General features: G+C 35.9%; 1 protein-coding gene across 4 annotated transcripts in view; it reads left to right on the top strand.

Annotated features, from left to right (window-relative positions):
• The window catches only part of LOC108137335 (carbonic anhydrase-related protein 10), an 82,610-nt gene that overhangs the window by 31,842 nt on the left and 29,928 nt on the right, over positions 1-20,840 (top strand). For 2 of the 4 annotated variants that reach the window (XM_017258968.2, XM_017258967.2), the window contains one exon: positions 526-812. The exons of the other annotated variants lie outside the window; for them this stretch is intronic. In XM_017258968.2, the coding sequence (XP_017114457.1) occupies positions 755-812 (58 nt within the window). In that variant the 5' untranslated portion in view covers positions 526-754. The remainder of the gene's footprint in view (positions 1-525; positions 813-20,840) is intronic. 4 annotated transcript variants of the gene reach the window in all.

The following is a 20,840-nucleotide window of genomic DNA, read 5'->3' on the forward strand; positions in this document are numbered from 1 at the left end:
CTGATGAATAATTGTCATACGAGGCTTAAAATAAATTTTAATTATTTCATTTTAGCAGAAAACAAGTTTGATAAAAAAAAATATACATGTTTAAAAAAAAAAAGATACTAAAATGTCTTAAATTGTTTTATTTCGCAAGAAACGACATCCAACATTAGTTTCTGGCTTAGTAGGTAAATAAAGCCTTTAAGAAAAGTCAAAATTAAAAATCATTGATGAACATTTGTCATTTGAGGCTTACAATTAATAGGTACTTTAAGTAACGTTACTTTGATGTCGATTTCTTTACGAATCCCTGTTTTGTTTTTCGCCATGCCCCTTTTTGAGTAAAAATAATATTTCTAACTGATTTTGATCTGCCATAAACACTCTGGACTTTGTGCTCCTTTGTTTGCTGGATACTCGGTGCGTTGCCACACTCGAACTCGAATTTGAAACTAGTTGTGGCCGTGTTGTCCTAATTAATTTAAGTTCGCTCCCGCAATCTAGGCACCGCTCTACTCTTCTCTTGGTTTTTCTTTACAGTACTTGGCCATGCAATTACGCAGAATGCCGTTTGCCTTTTAAGTTGCATATTGTTCGGCGATCGGAGGAGCGGCAAAGGCGGTGGAAAAGCGTGGAAAAGCGTGGAGAAGCGCGGAAAAGCGCGGAAAAACGGACGTTAAGCAGTGACAGTGGCAGTAAGTTACGGGCCAAGTTTCGCCGGAGTCGCCTTGTCGCTGGCGCAACTGGCATAACTCAGAGCTGATGAAATATGGAGCTGCAGCAGGTCCTCTGCTGCACACTGCTCCTGCTTTTGGCCCGGATGCAAGGTGAGTTTTCGTCTTTTCGTCCCTTTTCGTCCCTTTCCGTCTATTTGGTCCTTCAAGACCATCAGCAGAAGAGCCATGCCATTTGGTTAATATTTGCCCGCTGTCAGCGCATTCGCTTTGATCTAGTCAAAAATTGAATAATTTGCTCCCATTCTCAGTGCACCCTCCCCCCACACTTGCCACGCCCCTTTTTCGGGTCAGTGTCAACCGTGTCAACGATATGCGATATGCAAATTTTCCACATCAACCTGACACGAGCTTGCATAACTTGCAACACTGCAAGTTGGGCAAACAACAAGTAGAACAACATCAACACGAGCAGCAGTAATAGCAACATCAATGCACTGCAAAAAAATACTAAATATAATTGGGCTGTTGCGTAAAGCTTAAGGATATATTCATATTAAAATACTAAGCATGATCGGGTAAAAGCTTAAGTATATATTCATATTCAAATACTAAATATAAATTATTTTCATAAAAAAATGGTATAAAAAAAGTAAACATCTGCTGTTCTCTCACCCAGAAAAATAAAATCCTCGATTTTGGGAATATGTTCTTATTTTAAGAAATAATGAACTAAAAATGGCCATAAAAGTGAACCTGACCAAAATGACCTCAAAAATAACTTAAATAATTTTTAAGATAAACTTTTCTAAACATACATATATGTTTTCGAAGTCCATTGGTTCATTTTTTCTTGAATTATGGAATTTATTTCCTAAAATCAAGGAACTTTATTTTCTGAGTGCAGACATATGATATAAATAGGTACTTTTATTTATTTTAAAAATAATAATAATAATTTGAATTACTTACTAAAATGCACTCGAATGTATTTTTAATTACAATTGAGTTCATAATTTAATAATGATAATAATGATGTTATGAAATAATTCGAGTTCAAACTTTAATCGTGTTAAGAATATGGTTATCATATGGCCAAACAAAATCAAATTGAACAAGCTTAAAGTTTAACTGGCAATTTTGAAAAGAAGTTGGTTAAGTTTTATTTTCCGTCGTGTAAAATATCCATTTTAAAATAAGCAATTTATAAAAAACAAGAGAAATATTAGCCAAGGCATGATCTGAGTATGTAGCTGACCATTTTTTTTGTAAGTTCTCTAATTCTTTAAGAGTATTCCATAATGAATATGTATATAAAATTCTGCAGTGCACTTGCTGGCAGTCACGTCCTCCGATAAGCTTCCTGTGCACTTGAGGTTAGTGCCGCCTGCTGCCCTATCAGTGCCACAGATCTGTCATCGTAAATTCAACATTAATTGCGGACGAGGGTTGCCACCCACCGGCACAGATAATGAGCAACAGAATAAATAAATAAATTGCAGCTAAAACGACGGGGAAAAGGAGAAAGGGCAGCCCGAAATTACCAGAAACGGATGCAAGTGACCAAAAAGTTTGCACATTAATCGAGGCCACTTAGGACAAGTTTCGAAGGGGAAATCAGAGGACTTAAGGGACACAGGGGACATCTGCATCTCTGCTCATTTGCATTCAATGCAACTCAAATCGATAGATGCAAATGCGTAAAAGTTTTCGCGCCCGCACACAAAAAATGAGAATCCATTCCAAATTTGATCAAATTTTAAATTAAATAAGAGGGCGGGACGGAGTGAATGCGTGGCAATTGGTGCTTAAATATTGAGTCAGTTTTTAGTTGCCAAATTAAATGGCAAAAACACAAGAATTTAAATAAACTAAAAGTATATTGAAAGCATTTAAGAAGATAATAAATGTGAAATGTGCAATTCAAGTTCTTGGTATTTTATGGCAAACACAAATGAATTTTAATATTCAAAATATGTAGTAAATGTATTTAAGAGAATAATAAATATTTAATGTGTTGCAACTTAGGCGCTTGGCAATATTTTTAAATAATAATTTTTATATTTTCTGTCTGTCCAAAGGTGATTTCGCATTTGACCCCACGGCTATGACCTACAGACTGTTCAAGCCGACACTCATAAAATTTGCAACTACTTAATATTTACTTCTATAAATTGACTTTAAGGCTCGCCACAGACATATATAGCACTATATATATATAATATATATATATATAGACAAATATATAGCCGACGGCCGCTTGAAAATTCAGCACGTCGGTAAAGGCTAGGATAGCCCAAAAAAATATATAGATATATATATAAGTATAGGAATAAGGAAAATATAACGAAGATGAGAAAGAGGAAAAAAAAAATGCAAAAAGCAGTTGCAGGGAAAAAGAAATGTTCATGCAATAAATTCACGTTGAAATTTTGCAATAGTTGCGTCTGCGAGTTGCAGGCAGTAAACGCTCGAGGAGAAGCTCCTCTTCTTCTTGAGGAAATAAAATTGAGAAAGGGGTTTGAGGGGGCTTGAGGACCCCTTAAATCCATCCCCCCACCAACCAACCAGCCCACTTTGAGTTGAGTGGTTCCTGCTGCTGCTTAATTTTGCAGCACCTCCTGTGCTTAAGTAAACTTTTCCAGGGGTGTGGGTGGTGGTGGTGGTGGTGGAAAAGGAAAGGGGAAGGGGCGGGGTGGGAAAAGTGGGGTGGCAAGTGGGCGTTTTAGGCCACCTTGGTTGGCCAGCGATAAGCAGGCCGCTCTCTGCACAATTTTTGTTTGCCCCATTCGATTAAACTAAACATAAATTTCATGGACGATAAATCAGCCGTGAGCGTTGGGACAGTTGCACCTGCAGCCTGCAACTTGCAACTGATCCCCTTTTCAGGGGCGTCGAGGGGGGTAGGGCGAGGGGGTATGTCTGGCACGTGTGGGAAATCAAAAGAGTGCTGCCAGAGACGGCCAGAAAGAGATAGGAGCAGAAGCATCCACCCAAGGCTTAATAAATTAATTCGCTCTCAGTGAAAATGCATTAAATAATACCCTTCATTCGACAACTTACAAGCCCTTATACACTGTCCGCAATAAATTTAAATTTATTTGAAAATGGGGGTCGAAAATGTAAATATTTTTCGCTCTGATTTAAATCTATTGCGATTTTAAGTTATTGAAAATGGCTATTTTCGAAATCGATTTAAATAAGAAAAAATCTTAATAAAAATTTAAGCCAAATTTTTATCTTAAATATGCATTTAAAACAAATAGGTCCCATTTTAAATCGAATATTTATTTTGTACAATAGTTTATATATTTTATTACAAAATTATGCCATTTAATATGCTTTGGATTTATTATTAAGATTTCATTTTTAATTTAAATATGAAGTATACAATTTTGATATTATTTGCACTTCATTTTATTCATTGTGCTCTATTTTTTCTCAGTGCTTACATTTCTCTTCGAGGAGCCACTATTTTGGCACGAAAATCATAGGGCAACGCGAAATTGAACGAACCATTTCTAAAATGATTTTTGGCTAGGTCACAGCTGCCGCTGTCGTCTCGGAAATAAACAAAATTCCAAGGTAACAACAAACTGTCAGTTAAGAGTTGAATGCCCTACAGTGCGTTACATCAGAGTAAGGCGGTCTTTAAAGACAATTTTCAGGCAAAAACTATCAGTTAAGAGCGTTTCAACAACAAATTAAAAATAGTTTTTGAGGCCATAAAATTGATATTGATATATTTAAAATTGATATTAAGATTGTAAGTTTTCATTAACTGTGTTCTTTGATGTTTCGCTTTGAAATGTTTATTTTTAAAGCTGTATATTTTGGGTTCAACTTAAGGGCATCGTAAAAGCCATTTCTGTATCAAATTTCTGTTTGATTTTTGTATTTCAGACAGGATTTCTTAATATATTGGCTTATCTGTGGTCAACTCTGTGCCGCTTTGCTATAAATATACCTAAAAAGAAAAAAAAGAAAAATTCTTCTGCTGCAGCTTACCTGCTCTTATTTGGCTTTTTCTGTATTTAATTTTTTTCCTCTTTTTTTTTTTTTTTTGGGCGGGCCCACCAGTCGGCTACGTAATGTGGCACGTAGCTAGCAGAGGAATGGATCTTCGGTCATCGAGAGTGGGGGAGATTCCAAAGTTTGTTAGCTCCTGTGCAATGGCCATAACAACAAAAACAACAGCAGCAACAGCAACAACATCGCTGTGAGTGTGTGTGTTAATGCTAAATTAAGTTGCTGCACGTCGGACCATGTACGTTTGTATATGTGTGTGTGGCTGGTTGGATTTTCCGAAAATGGGAAAATAGGTGGGAGGCTGGCTGGCTTGAATGCTCAACCGCCGGCAAGGCTGTAATCCCAAAAACATTAAACCGGCCGCGTCAGGACATTGATTTTCGCTTTTGCCCAATATTTAGCCAGGTCTGCTCCTTATCTGTGCCTGCTAAGCTCCTCCTCCATATATATTTCATACAAAAACACCTCTTAAGTGTGCAAGAAAGTCGTGACGATCGGACCTCTAATATTACAAAATTTCTGATATATAATTTTATGACGAAAACTTAATATTGATTCGGCTAATTTAATTCAAGTTTTTACAATTTGCTAACTCGGTACGCTTAAATAAATTATTAGGCTACATAGGATAAAAAAAGATTTTTTTAAAAAACATTTATAATTTGGCAGCAAAATTCAGTTCAGCAATTTTAAGTATTAATTTATAAAGGGCGCTTCGTTACTACGTGGAAGGTGCAATACATAGTAGACTGCTGTATTAGTGGAGGTCTGATCTTTATATATGTATATATAAATCTGATGTTTATGGTTATATAGTATTCCGATTTTTATGTATTAGTAGCCTTCAGTACACTTTTGGTGCCCTTCGCCACTACGCGAACAGCCGTACATAGTGATATGTCCTGTACTTTTCCATATATGCGACTGCTGCTCCATTTCCATCTCCATTCTGATTCTGTGCAAATGAAAATTAAATTTGAAATGGAAATCATACTTTTTCTTCACTTATTTTTGCACTGTTGTACTTGTTGTTGCCTGTTTGTTATTCTTTCACAGCATTGTTTTTTTTTTTGTTTATTCTTTTTTTTTGACTCGTGTAGTTTGGTCTTACTTCAGATTTTTCTGTCCTATGAGTGTGTGTGTGTGTGTGTGTGTGTGTGCTGCATTTGAAAATCGTTTTGATTTGGTGGTGGTGTGTGAGAGTTGGGCAGTCTTCCAAATAACAGATGGAATTATGATTACAAACTTTTGTACACGGCGGAAAAGCCTTAAAAATGTGGTTGCAATGCATCAATAAAAAAATCATTTTTTTATGAGAAATAAATATATATATACATTTGTATTTTGCAGTAAACCAAACTAATTGCAAATTAATTTTAAATTCTTGTTAAAAATTGTGTCATTATACAGACATGCCTAAAAAAGTATATTTATAAAATTTTTACATTAAAATTTTTATAATTACAGACTTAAAAAAATGCTTTTTTAATAAAAAAAAACAAGGATTATTTAGCAATTTTCAAAATATAAAATGGTATAGCATACTTTTAAGAGTAAGATACACATAAATTACGTATACGTAACTGTATGGAATAAAACAAAAATAGCAAACTAACAATATGATTTTGAAAATTTTTTTTTTTACACTTAAATCAAGCAACATTGGTTAATCTTTCATAAATTAGTAAGTGTGATTTAAAGTAATTATAAAATTAAGAAACTTCGTATACATAATTGCTAATTATGGACAAGCAAAATACAACCAAAATATATTTTAATATAACACATATAATACTAAATATATGTTTTACAACATGTGTTAATAAATTGATTTTTTCTTGTTGTGTAAATCCTTTTTTCATGTCCCTGTCTTAATACTTTTTTTTTTTTGCAAAAACTAGTGTAGTATGAGTTCCGAAAATATTGTCTCAATGTGGCAGCAAATTCCTCCTCACTGTGGAAATTGTTTATTTATTGAGTTAATCAGGGAGTAGAAGGGGAGTGGAGGGAGGGCAGTGAAGGTTGAGTGGGTGGTGACTCCTCATGCATGACCAATAATCCTCGAATGGAGACATAAAACAATGGCCGACGAGCATAACATAATTTCCAGCACTTAACCATGGCCAACTGCTGTTGAACCCCATCTCCTGATTTCCGCCCATTTGGTGACACTTTCCACCCACAGCCACCCACTCATCCACCCACCTTTTGTCCTTTCATCCGGTTTTTGGCCTCGGTCGAAGTTGAAGTCGAAGCGGGTCATGCATTTTTCCGCTTTGCTTGTTTTCAAACTGATTTCAATCTGTTTCTGCTGTCTTTCGATCTTCCTTCCTTCCTTCCCCTCGACCACACCCCCTTTTTGCCCTTTTTCGCCTTTTTTCCGCCTTTTGTTTCAATTGTTGCCGAAAAGTCGTTGTTTTTTTCTGTTGCTGTTTCTGTTTCTATTATTGTTGCCAGTAGTAGTAGTCCACAGTCGCTTGGCCTGCCGGTCATCATCATCAGAGCCTCATCGTTGGCATTTTGCTTTCAATTTGTGGCCAGAATTGAAAGAGAAAACCACCCTTCAAGACCGCCTCCCCTTGTCCCCGAATCGCTTAACTTGCCACGCCTCGCGCGCTAATGAAAAGCTACTCCAGTTGCCAGTTGTCCACGGATGAATTTTCGCTTTCTTTTGAAGGTACCGCCACTACTTTGTAAAGTCGCTAACGAGAGAATAGTATATGAAAGAAATTTCAAAAGTTTTCCATCTTATCTTTGCCACTTATATTACAACATATAACTGAAATAAAATTCTGGCCTTGAGGAAATTTAGCAATTGGTGACCATCTAAAAATAACTTTAAAAGATATTTTTGTATTCATTTTTAAAAATCCCAACGTATTTATTTAAATTATTGCATTATTGCACGTTATTTAATTCCAATGTCTTGCAATAAGAATACCTCAACATTAATTGTTTAAACTTAATTTCCATGTTATATTCATTCATATTTTCTCTAAATATACCTCTTTTATACATTTTATTAACTTTATTTGTGTTTTATTTTAAATTATTTTGTTTTAAATTATTTAAACAAAAAATTTTAAAACACTATCTTGAATTTTAAATGACATATTTTCTTTAATAAGCATGATCAACCTTTTTTTCGGCAAATTTTGCTTAGTACAATATAGGCTTTGACAAATTTTATTAATAAATATCATCGAATATTAATCTAACAAATTTAAAAAATGTTTTGCGTTAAATTAATTTTAATGAGCTGACTTTAAGATTAAGCTGTGCTATGTATAATTCTATAAAGAGCTTGCCAAAATAAAATAAAATGTAATACAATATTTATATTTAGTTATTTTTATACAATTTTCGATCACCTCAGGAACATTGCCTATTAATTGTATTAAGATATTGAACATCAAGGGCATATCGTCTCCCGACTTTCCGTTTATTGAAAATTTGCTCTTTCCGTGGACCCATTTTGCCACCCTCCTAAACATTTTTTTCTCTTTCTTCATCATTTCGTATTTTTTTTTCGTTTTCGGGTTGAACAATGAAAATTAGCAGGAGAAATAATCAAGTGCAGTTTTAATTTGCACAATGGCCCAGCATCATTTTTTTCCAACTCTTTCCTGGGGCTTTTCTCCGCCATTCTTTTCGCCCCCCTTTCCCAGTTTTCCACGCCCCCTTTTTCCCAGTTGTTCCTATATTTTTTTCTCGGGCGCACAAAAAACAAAGGAATCGCAGAGACAAAGGACGCTTCTTTCTTTAACTCCCAGCCGCTTTTATTCCCATTTTATTATTTTTGTTCTTTTTTTTTTTGTGTTTTAACCCCCTTCCCCACCCCCTATAATTTTTTTATGCACTCTGTCTCTGTTTTGGGTCCAGTGCGGTCACAAATAATTGGCCCGATGCCGCTTTGACGTTTAAATTTTATTGAATGGCAGCTGCAATTGGCAGTTGGCAGTTTGCTGGCCGAGAGTTTCCAGTTGAGTTCTAAGCTCGCTTAATTGTTCCCAATGGTTGGAACAATGGCATGGCAACAATGGCCGTCGGAAGTGGGCGGTTGGGTGCCTAGGACGGGGGCGTGGCAATTGTGCCTGCATAATTCTTTTACGCCTCATCGATGAGCAGAGTATAAAAGGGGGAGGTAGGGAGGAAAACAGAACGCTGAAAAACTTGGCTAATAAATGATCCCGGCCAGACATAATAATTTTCCCAACTCCCAGCACAGGGTGCATGTATATGTATGTGTGTGTTACGTATACGACATGGTTTACACACACACACCACCGTACATGTGCATTATTCACGCCTCATTTGGCTGTGCCTTGGGCTTTTCGGAGGGGATGGCTAATTTGCCTTTTAAAGTGCGACAGCATTTTACGCTTAATTTGGCATTGATAACATTTCGCCCAAGACACCTGTTGTGTGCGTGTGTATGTGATTCTGTAGGTTTTAGGCCTTAGTAGGAGTGTGTTTGTGACCCTTAAAACGGCCTACACATTTTTCAACTCACAGACGCAAGAGCACAAAAGCACTTCAGCAGCAAAAAACAGCAACAATCATAACAATAATCATAACAAAATGCGAGAGACTGTCTGAAGTGGCTCCTCTGTACAGTAACCCCTCGTCGCCAAACGACCCTTAACAAGTTTAAGGAAAAAGCACAGTGGAACCATACTGATTACTTGATTTTTTAAAAATTATTATTTCAATAACTTATACAAGTATAAGTAAGTAAAATACAAATTAAATCAACAAAAAAAAAAAAAAAACATTTTCACCTACTTTTTTTTGTAATACTAATGTTGTTAAGGTCATTAAGAAGATATACAAAAATATTCAATTTCATTTCTGGCTAATTTACCAATTACACTAAGTTCTACTAGAGCATTTTAAAAAGTAAAAATATTTAACAATATTTCGAGCCTGTTTTTGCACCTACAAATTTTGTTAAGTATTTCTTTTTAGTTGTTTTATGGATAACCATGGAAATTATTCTTAATAAAACCATAAATAAATTTCACACCACGGTGCATGGAAAAAGGAATCTGGCAGGCTGACATTGATACGTCGCCAGTGCGTGCTGCTAAAATTTTATGATGTGGGCCAGGCCAGGCACTTACCAAAGCAACAAAGCAGCAAAGCAGCCACCCCCTAAATTTTCCCGCTTTTCCCGCCAAGCTTTCCGCCCCCCGGGGAAATGGGCCGCCCAGGTGACGGCAAATTGATGCTGTTATTGTCAACGGGCGTCGTCTGCTGCGTCCTTCGTCCTTGGTCCTTTGACTCCCTAAAAGGGGGGGTGTTTGGGGTGCCAGAATACCAAAATGCCAAAATGCCAAACGCTGTCAACTGTCATTTGGGGCCTCCCATATCGAAGTTCCCCTCGGAATTCCACTGTGTCATGTCAGGCGGCCATAATCATTGACATTCATACATAATGGACTCATTGATATTCGCTGGCAACGACAAAAGGTCAAGTGGTGACCCCCACCAATCCACCACCCACCCATTGTTGTGCTCTCGTTGGGGTCATAACGGTAATTGCCAACAAAACGAGTGATTAACCTGACAATATGCTCGCACACACGCATGTGTAGCTCCATCCAACACACAATGCCACGCCCCTTTTGACCTTGCCCATGGGCAAGCCATCCGCAGTCATAACCTTTCAGTTCTCGCAGCCAAATGCACTTGCATCCATCCCATGTGTGTGTTTTGAGCGAGGAAATGTGTGACTTTGACACGGCACAATGGCATCGAGTGGGGGAAAAACCAGCGGAAAAGCTGAAAGAAAAACTGGAAAACGTCCTAGCAGGTCAAATTCTCAAACCAAGCCAAGTCAAGGGGACAACTTTTAGTGCAGCTACACTAGTAAAAAAAATGTAGCAAATCCAAACATTTTATACTCAATTTAAGCAATTTACGCTTTGATTTTCACCCATGGCGGCTTTTAGTTATTTCAAAATATGAAAATTCTTAAATTATTTTTCATTAGACCATTTTTGGAATTAATTGTAATAACTAAAAGTATTTAAATTAAGGATAAAACATTTAAATCATATAGGAATTATTTTAAATCTAATGGTTTTCACATTTATTGAAATATTTTAATATTAAATCATGCATATAATATGCATTTTATTAAATATTATGATATTATATTTAAATTATATATATATTATATATTAAATTTTTAAAATTCAAAAGTCAGATTTGTGTTTTTACTATTTAATTTTTGTATCAGTGTAGCAACGAGCAGAAAGCATTTAAACCGAGCATTAAATAGGAGTGGCGACCATAAAAAATTTCCCACAAAGCTAGCTGGAAAAACCGCAGACTGCCCGGTGGAAAATTAGTGCACCCAAGAAATAACTAAAACCAAACAACATTAAGCGCAGAAAAGTATACACAATTATCACATTTTATTAGCAAGTGCTTTTTAAAGAGTCTTCTTTAACTCAAGGGAAATAATTTAGCGAGGCTGCCATATATGCTATATTTTTAATACTTTAAATACAATTTTCAACAAAAATTAAAACATTAAATACTATAAACCTTTCTTTGTATTATGTTTAGTTAAGTATATCATATAAAGAAACAGATACTTTTATGTTCAAAATAAATATACATAAATAGATCCCTATTTAGGTTCAATGTTAATACCAAAAATTTACAAGATACTTAACTTGTACAGATAATCCAAATCAATTAAATTGAAAAGTTAAAAATTAATTACAAAACTGCAGAAAACGTATTTAAATTGTATATAACATTTTGGCATAACAACTAAATTGAAGCGTAACCTTTAACTTAAATGTTTAAAATACTGAAAAAAAACCTTTTAAAATAAAATATGCTAAATTTCATTCCATTTATTTTGTCCATAATTATTTACAAGTTCAAAAATAAATAAATATATAAAACAGTTTCAACATTTATTCCAAATATTTATTAAGAAAAACTACAGAAAAAAGGCAAAGAAAATAACTTATGCTAAATTGCATTCAATTTGTTGTGGTCCTAAAAAATGCATGGTAAATTTGAATATTTGAATGTCGTTGTTTATGCAATTTGAACTCGAACTCGAATTGCCACTGACGATTTGTAGGGTCATCATTTATGCAGCAATATGCTGCATTATTAACCGATTCAATTATTAAGTGAGCAGAACTGCAGTCGGCCATTAATTATTCGTCGTGTGTGGAAATACACAAAAACGATTTGCGCCTTAATTGCCGGCTGAGTTTCACTCGCTTTTCCTCACCTGTCGGCCACTTTTCACCTTTTCCCTGGCCCGCCCCAGTCCACTTTTCCTGCCGCTCCATTTCAAATGTCCGTGAGGCGAGCAAGCAAATCACTCAAAGGGGATCAGCAAAGGCTCGCTTTGATTTCCAGACCCAACAAATTATTGAGCAGACAGCCGGGGGGGTGAAAGTACAGGGGAAGAGGTTGGAAAAATCCCCAAAGGGGGGGAGGGGGTGTGGAAAGCGGTGGAAAATCAGGGGTAGGGCGACTGAGATTGGCAGGCGATTGAAAGAAGTCGGACAGCTCTCTCAAAAAAAAAAGAAAAACAAAGTTTGCTTTTCAGAGTGGCCGAAAAGAGTGGCGATGAAAATTGGGTGAAAACTATTTCTAAAATATTTAAAGCGGTTAAAGTTGCAGTTTCTTGTGGTATGGATAAAGATGTCGATTTTCTGGCAGATGTTTGAAGTTTTTATTAGCTCCTCTATTTTTTAAACTTTATGTTACAGGCTCAAATATGTTCTCATTTTATTTCAGAAAAAAAACATGAGAGCGTGAAAGAATTAATCAAAACACATTTGAATTTAAGTATAGAACGTATTACATAAAAAAGAATATATTAAATGCGTTCTTTATTTTAATTCATATGTATTATGACCCACTCTTTCATGTTCTGATACATTTTTTTTTTGCTTGAAATTAATTTTCCACAAGTTTTTTCCATGCAATTTCGTTTGAACTTTCTTAGAACTTTTTAATTTTAATAAAATAATCTTTGACATATTTTTATTGTATTTTTTCTAAAAAGTTGTGTACTCTGAAGGATTTTCTGCAGTTTTCTTAAAGTTCATAGGTTGTCTAGTAAACCTTCTTATCAAATGCTTTTTTCTTTGTTTGTTCCTCCAGCTTTCAATTACTTGCTTGAATTTAATTTCAACAAAAATTACTAACGTAAGTTAGTTTATTTAATTTGGTTGCCTAATTCTAATTCGGCCTTTTCCTTTTTGGCCAGGTGCAGTGGCATGCGTGACGAAGGCAGGAGTCAAAGTTTCCCCTCGTTTTGCCTCGAACGTGCAACTTTGTGGCTTTTCAACGCCTTGGACTTTTGAATCTGCCGCCCATATTCCAATTTTCCCAACAGCGAGTGTGTGTGTATGTGTGTGTCTTTGAGGCTAAATTAAAATTACAACTTTTCGACTGCATGTTGACGATGTTGCTGCTGCTTTGCGTGTGCCCCCAAAAAAGACAGAGAAAAAGCCAACACACACACAAGAAACACAAAAAACACAACCAAAAGGCTGCCTAATAAAATTGGCCCAAGTACGTTTTGTAAAAATGCCAAAAATTTGCTTGAGAAAATTTCCAACTTCCGGCACGAACACAAGTTGCAGTTGTAGTTGTAGTATTTGTAGCAGTTGCCGTGTTTGTTTGGCGAGATTCGCATGCAAAACATGTGTAAAATTGAAAGATCGACTGGCCAAAAAGGAAGGAGGCTTTTCGGGGGAAAACCTTTTCCTTTTCCCTGGCCTTTCCTTTCGTCCGGCTGTGGACGTGCCAACGTCATCGTCATTGGCCACTTTGGTCAAGTAACGAAGTCTTCTCTTTCCTCTACTTGCCTTGGCCAAGATATGCTTGGCTGGTCAAATTTAATAGCAATGCGATTTGATTTCCAAGTGTCTTCAGTGGCTCTGATTCTGGGATTCTTAGATTCTGATTCCGATTCCGATTGCGTTTCTGCTGTAAATGCAGATAAAAACTGATGACAACCAAAGTCCCCGAACAAAGCAGCAATAAAATCTAAAAGAAACCAGGGCTATAATTGGCTAATCTTGTTAGTGGTTCAATTTTATAATATGTTTTAAGTATTTAGGATTCTGTTATAATATATATTAAATATTTATGATTTTGTTAGTGGCTAAAGTTTGTAACATTTTTGATTTTGTTAGTGGTTCAAGTTTTTAATATGTAATAAGTATTTATTATTTAAATTATAGATATATGTGTATATACCAAGCCTTTAATTGACAAATATTATTAGTGCTTAAAGTTTATAATATGTATTAAATATTTATGAGTTAAAAGATAATTGAATGATACATATATTTTTCTAAGTAGAGCACACCCTTTTAATCGCTTTAAATTTTGGCTTTGTAATCCATTTTTCACCGGCAACTTTTAAGCCCATTTTAACCCCCATTTAATTCTCACAACTTTCAATCGAAACTTTAAGCAACTCATCGGTTATTTATACAGATCCCCACGCACCGCCCCCGCCCGCCCACTTGCAAAATAAATAAGCCACAAGGTCGTGGCAGCCATATATATATGGTACTATAGTACGGGAAAACACAATCACAGGCAGACTGAAATGGAATGGCAAAAAAATTGGCATAATTTCCTTTGGCTTTGGCAACAAATCAAGAGCATTCAAGGTGCTGCGGCCACATTAGCGCCACCTGTGTGCGCTTAGATGAACTAGCAGGCAGGCGCATTTTCCCGTTTTCCTCTTTCCGGAAAATGCGAAATGTAATTTTCAGTGGGCTCTGGCTGAAAAATCAGCAGACATCGATTTCTTGCCAGCCAAAACCCCATACGAAATGAAACTGAAACGAAAATAAATGCCAATGGCTCATTTATCATGGCCAACACACACGCACACACTTCTTCTGACTAACACACACATACAGCTGCGGTCAAAATTTAAGTAGTACAAAATAAAATTTTAAATATCTTTGATATTGTTTTAAAATTAAATTTCCAGTATACTGTGCTGATTTTATAATATTTTAAAAAAGTAATCATATGTCTTCGTCCATCTGCACTTCGTAAATCAAAATGTTTGTAATGGTGGTCTTCTTTTTAAATTTAAATTTTAAAAACATTTGTTTTTGAAATCTTTTCTACAAATATTTTAAAATAATATAATAAAATGTGAAATTTCATATTAAGAAAATAACTATTCATTTTTGTTCATCTCCACTTTGTATAGCAATAAAAAAGTTTGTAATATATGATCCATTTTTTTTTAATTTCAACATTTATAAAAAATTGTTTTAATAATTTTGTTTATAAATATTTAAAATTTATACCTATGATAAATGTAGATATATATATTTGCCCCATATATTTTATAGTATTAGCTTTACGAAACTATAAAAAAATGCTTATTAAATTTGATTGCTTTAGGATAAAAGTAACTACAATTCTTTGCCCGCAACTGTATATAGTGGCCCCTTTAGGCCCTTGAAAATGGAAGCATTCTTTGCAGCGCCCGCCGCAGGAGGAAACCTCGGAGAAAAATGTGCCACGCGGCTAATGAAGAATGTGTGTTCTTCGACGACGCTGCGGGAAACTTTGCCATCCCATACCCTTAAGCCACCATCCACCCACCACCCAACCACAGAGGCCACCCTTAACCAATTTAAGCCCCCCCGCCCCCCTGGTAATGATGATTTCAAAAGAATTGCAAATGTTTGGCCAACATTTTGCGGGTCTCTCTGGTGGAGATATTCAAGGTCTAACCCCCCATCATCGTTTAACCCACTCACACCCGCTGTTTATTCCACATTCGTTTCGGGGGGTTAACTGCATTATGAGTGCCCCAAGGTGGAAGGAAAAATCCAATTGCAGTGCAAAGTGAAAATTCATTCGGAAAACATTAGCTTAAATCGAAGCGAGGGCATGTGTGTGGAGTGTAATTTGAATACCCACACAGCAAGTGAATAATAATTTATGGGCACTGAGAGAAAACCAATGGAAAAGCTTGGGCTTTTAGAAATTATATGATTTTATATAAAATAAGATATCACATTTGTATTACTCAAAATGGAACATTCAAAATCTAGAAGTGAGTTCATGAACTCTTTTCTCGGAGGTTTTCCTTGCCTTTATATTCAGTCAATTGCAAGACAAGTCTAATGAATATAAATGAATAGAAATGTATAACCCCAGCTTCGACTTTTCAGCGGTCGAGTTTTCGAGAGATCTACTTCAGATTGTTCGCCTGCCTGGCCATGAATTATGAGAAAATAGGGAAAAGTTTTAGATAAGTATTCGAACAGCAGGTGTCCTGGAAATTTAGAGTTAAATAACACTAAAAATTTAGAAATTTTGATTAATTTATTATAGGTTTTAGATAGTTATATAACACAGCATAATAAAATCTAAAAAGGTTTAATGAATCTGCTTTAATTAAATGTTTTATTTATTAAAGTTCCATTTTGTTAAACTATTTTCTTTAAAGCTTTTCTTAAATTTTCAATGGCATCCAAAAACTAATACAAATTTACATTTCTAGAAGCCATAATTTAAGCAATCGGATACCGATTTGAGTTTGTGTTCAGAATTTTATCAATATAAATATTAAGCTTCTTATGTCAGCAACATTCATCGAACTGACTTATTTTAAAGCCAATATGCTTAATATTATATGATTAAATGATTTTTTGGAATACATATTATACATGTTACCCTATAAATTTCTAAATTTCCTGAACCAGTTCACCCTGCACAAATTTGAAGCCGCAACACGCTCACTGCCCATTTTAAATGGCAGCAGCCGAAAAAGTGAACAGCAATTGGCAGCCAGAGGAGAAGGCTTCACAAAATGCGAACAGAAGGGTGGGTGCACTGAAGGGCGGTGAAAGAGCGGAGAAATAGCGAAGTGCAGCTAGTGAAAGTAGCAATTGGAGGCAAAAATCTGTTGGTGGGGGCGAGTGGAGAGCTTGAAGTTTGTGCACCCAGTTCCACTTAGACTAATTAACTGCGCCGTCACTTGGCTGCTGCGATGCTGTGCTGCCTGCCCGTCCGTTTGTCCTCCTGTCCGTTTGCCCGCTTGACCGTTTGTTCTTCTGTCCCTCCGTCTGCACGTCGAACTGTCCGGATGTTCGCCTCCCCTATATCGTTGACAAGCCAAAGTGCCCATGGGCCAAAATCTCACAAAAATCTTGGGATAAAGATTTAGCTCTCGGTTACAATTTGGAGATTTGGCTTTAAAATGTCTGCTTAATTTTCTTAAAATAGTTCATTTGGTGTAAAACAAGATTAGACAAATGAAAATATTTTCTAATACCGCTTATAAAAACTAAGCTGCCAACCCAAATTTCTTAACTATTAATATTAAACCATTATTAAAATTATTTGAATTTGGACCAAAATTTCTTAACTATTAATATTAAACCATTATAAAAATTATTTTAATGTACGCTTCATATTCTTAAATTTTACATCAAATTTGAAAAGTGCTGACTTAGGAAAATATTTCATAAAAAAAAACTATAAAATTTAATTGTCAAACTAAATTTCTTAATTATATTTATTAAGCTTTTATATTAAGTTTTAAACTTTAAATACATTTAAAATCGAGGAAACGGGCCTTAAATTGTTTTATCTTATACAATATTACCAAATTGGATTTTTATAATAATTGAACTAAATTTTTGTATACAATCAGTAATTGAATCTAATAAAATAAAGTGGTAAAAGAAGTATCTACTTCTTTTTAGCACATAGTTTTGTTAATTTTAATCAAAATGAAAAGAGTTCTTTAGAGGGTGTATTTTGGAAATCTCTTAAGTAGGCGGAATTTGGAACTGTGCTGCTTCCTCCTGCTGCTTTCTCCTGTCACTTTCGACCCCCTGCTGATGTTGCGGTCACTCAGCGGTGCAGCTGCAAGTGAAGCCGGAGACTGTGGGGCAACATCATTAAAACTCTGGGAAAAGTGGGAAAAAGGGGGGTATGCTGGAAAGAAAATGGCACCAGAAATGGGCTCGCTTAACTTTTCACTGTTTGCTCTTTTGCTGGCCATTTGGCAGTGACAATTTGAGTGCCATCGCCCCTGGATTCTCCATGCTTGGACACCTGGCAGGACTCTTGGATTGCTATTGCTATATCCACAAATTCGGGGGCACATCTATGGATGCAGGTGCCCCAAAGTATGCACCACAATTTTTTTTTTTTTACCGAGACAGGCAGCTGCAAAGAAGCCACCTTCGTTTTCCCCGGGGATTTCCATTGTGGCACTGCTTTTCTGCTTTCTCCCCTCGTGTGGTTGTGTGCCTGTGTCTTGTGTAACCCAAATGAGTAGAATGTGTAAAAGGCAACTTGACAATAATGAGTGCAGCAACAGCAGCAGCAGCAACAACAACCTACCAAAGTTTAAGTGCAAAGCCAGTCAAGAAATGTGGGAAACGGGAGGGGAAGCCAGCTTACTGCTCTCGGAAGCAAACAAGCAATGTCAGTCAGTTGTTCAGCTATTTTTTGGCACTGCGAAAATGTACCAACAAATAATGTTCTTAAATAAAAATAATAACAATGGTAGAGTGTTTGAAAAACTTCCTTAGGAGAGTAGGAAAATTTTCTAAAAAACTAAATTACCTAAAAAGGTGTCTAAAAGTATGCAATGAAAAAAGAACGTCGTCTTTCATAATGAATACTTTACTTACTTAAAATTTCCATTATCTCCTAATTAAGTTTGCAATGGTAAATTACAAAAGTAAAGTGTTTGAATAACTTACTTAAAAGAGTTAAGCTAATTCTAACAAACTCTTTGGAAATTGTTGGGGCTCTAACATTACCTAAAACATTAATTTTGCTGTGATTCCTTATTTTTTGATTGCATACTTTTAGACCCCTTGCGGAAATATTTCAAAACACTAGTGATTTCTGAGTTATTTCGTACATATAGTTAAGTTTTAGATCTGTGAGCGTTATCTATACATTTTCTAGTGGTGTAGCCATCTCATCTCACCTGCCTTTTTATCCGAAAATGTTTCTCTGTAGCCAAAGGCAACAAATCAGTGTCAGTGGAAAATTTACGCTTAAACCTGACATTCTCTCTTTCTACATTGTTTTTCCCTCTCTCTCTTGTAGTGGCGACAGCCAAACTTTTGCTAATATTTAAGTGAAACCTTTTTGCTTCTCCTACCATTCCATTTTTCCGCAGCTTTTCTTCGTTTGAAGTGAGTTTTCGTTTGCTGCTGTTCTGTTTTCTATTTATTTTTTTTTTCAGGCGATTTTCTTTGTTTATTTGTGGACTTAGCGAATGAGAAACTCCGGCGGAGAAGGTGGATGTGGAACAGATCACCGAGGACTAAGCCTCACCACCTGTTGACAAATGCAAGTCCCCCATCTCCTCCGTGTTTCCCCAGTTTAAAACATTCTTCCATCACCGCACACACACACATATGTATATGTATATATATATATATATATATACAAACCCATGGAAAGCCCAAGCTTACAAAAAATGCAAAGCCAAAGTGACTGCGGTTACTCTCTGCAATTCTGGTTCTTTCCCCGGAAAACTGTGTGCAAAATGGGACTGGAAAATTGGGGGGGAAGGTAGGGTTACAAATGCATGTGTCAGCTGAGTGCACGAAAAGCTCAGCCCAACACGATTGTGTTAAGTCTGTTTCGTTTTTTGATACCCTTATTTAGGAATGTGTTCAGACTCGATAAAAGCTGAGTCTATAGAAAGATAGGGTCTTAAAATTATTTTAAAAAGGTGTCCAAAAGTATGCAACAAGATATTTTGGAACCGAAATTTTAAAGACCAAATAATTTAATTGTAAGTTTTTATTTTTAAGTGTTTTAAATAATATAATTTGTTACACATTAAAAATAGATTTGTGACAATTATAAATTAATTTATAACATACTTATTGTCTAAATAAAGTAGAAAAACTTTCCAATTCAGTCATACATCAGGATACAGGGTATCCACCCCGTAGATCACATGAATGCATTCATTTTTTGTTCAAGTTACTTTGGTGTTCGGTTATTGTTACCATTGCCGTTGTGGTCGCTGGGGACTTTCCGATTTTCTGCCGCGCCTATTGGCAGTTAGAGTAGTGACAAAAGCTACAACGGCAATGAAAACAACGGGTACCGAAATGAGCTCACAAAGTTTTCGCTTTTTTCCGGCATTTTCTTCGTTTGGTTTTCAGTCTTATTTTCTTTTTCTTTTGACAGGTGTTTTGCGTGCCATATGTTTCCGACAAAAAACACACACTCACCGAAGATGCAGGTGTCACTTGGGCGAAGAAAAAACAGATGGGAATAAACAAAACAGGGATTTCGTGGGGCCTACAAAAAAAATATTAAAAAAAAAGGTTTAGGGACATTTTTGATTTCTTTTCTCTGTTGTTGATGTTTTTTTTTTTTTGAAACTAATATTTACTTTTCTTTCAGCGAGGCTATTATGCTTCATTTGATTGGAAAGTTTTCCTACTTTATTTTGGATATAATTTGTAATGTTTGTTTTAATAACTGAGTCTTATTTCGAAAAAAATCAATTAAAGTTGGTATATTTAAAACACTTAAAAATAAAAACTAAGAAGTTTTTATATAATTATATATTATCTGTACTCTTTCGTCCTTTTGATTTAATTTCTCGTAGTATTTCAGGTAGTTGCTCCAGGGAAAATAGGTTTTTGTTGAGAAAATCGGCCTCCTTACCATCCGATTGATGTTTGATTATGGCCACACCCCGACTACGCTATGCCCTATTCCCCCAACCCCAAAAACCTGTAAAAACCCCCCACCCGCATTGTGCAAATGCACTTAAAGCGCAAATGGAAATCGAGAAAGCAAAAAGAGACGAACAAGTGTGGTGGGGAGGCCACGTTGACTGGCCGCATAAAATTTTAGTACTGTGTACGTAATTGAAATGGCATTTACCATTAGCCAGGCGAAGGGCAAAGGGAGTGGCTAGAGGAGGTCAGGGGTCAGGAGGCGGAGCAAGGCGTGGCAGCGGACAGGATACGGACAAACGAACAATGCGGACATGCGGATACACGAAAGCAAAAACCGAGTCGACAAAACTTAATAAAAATCAAAGAACGAGGTGTGGCTCTGTATTGTGTGGCAAAAGGGGTGGTCAGTGAGTGGTGGGTGGTCGGTGGGTGGGTG

The sequence above is a fragment of the Drosophila elegans genome, unplaced genomic scaffold (genome assembly GCF_018152505.1).
Source record: "Drosophila elegans isolate 14027-0461.03 unplaced genomic scaffold, ASM1815250v1 contig_149, whole genome shotgun sequence".
NCBI classification, from domain to species: domain Eukaryota; kingdom Metazoa; phylum Arthropoda; class Insecta; order Diptera; family Drosophilidae; genus Drosophila; species Drosophila elegans.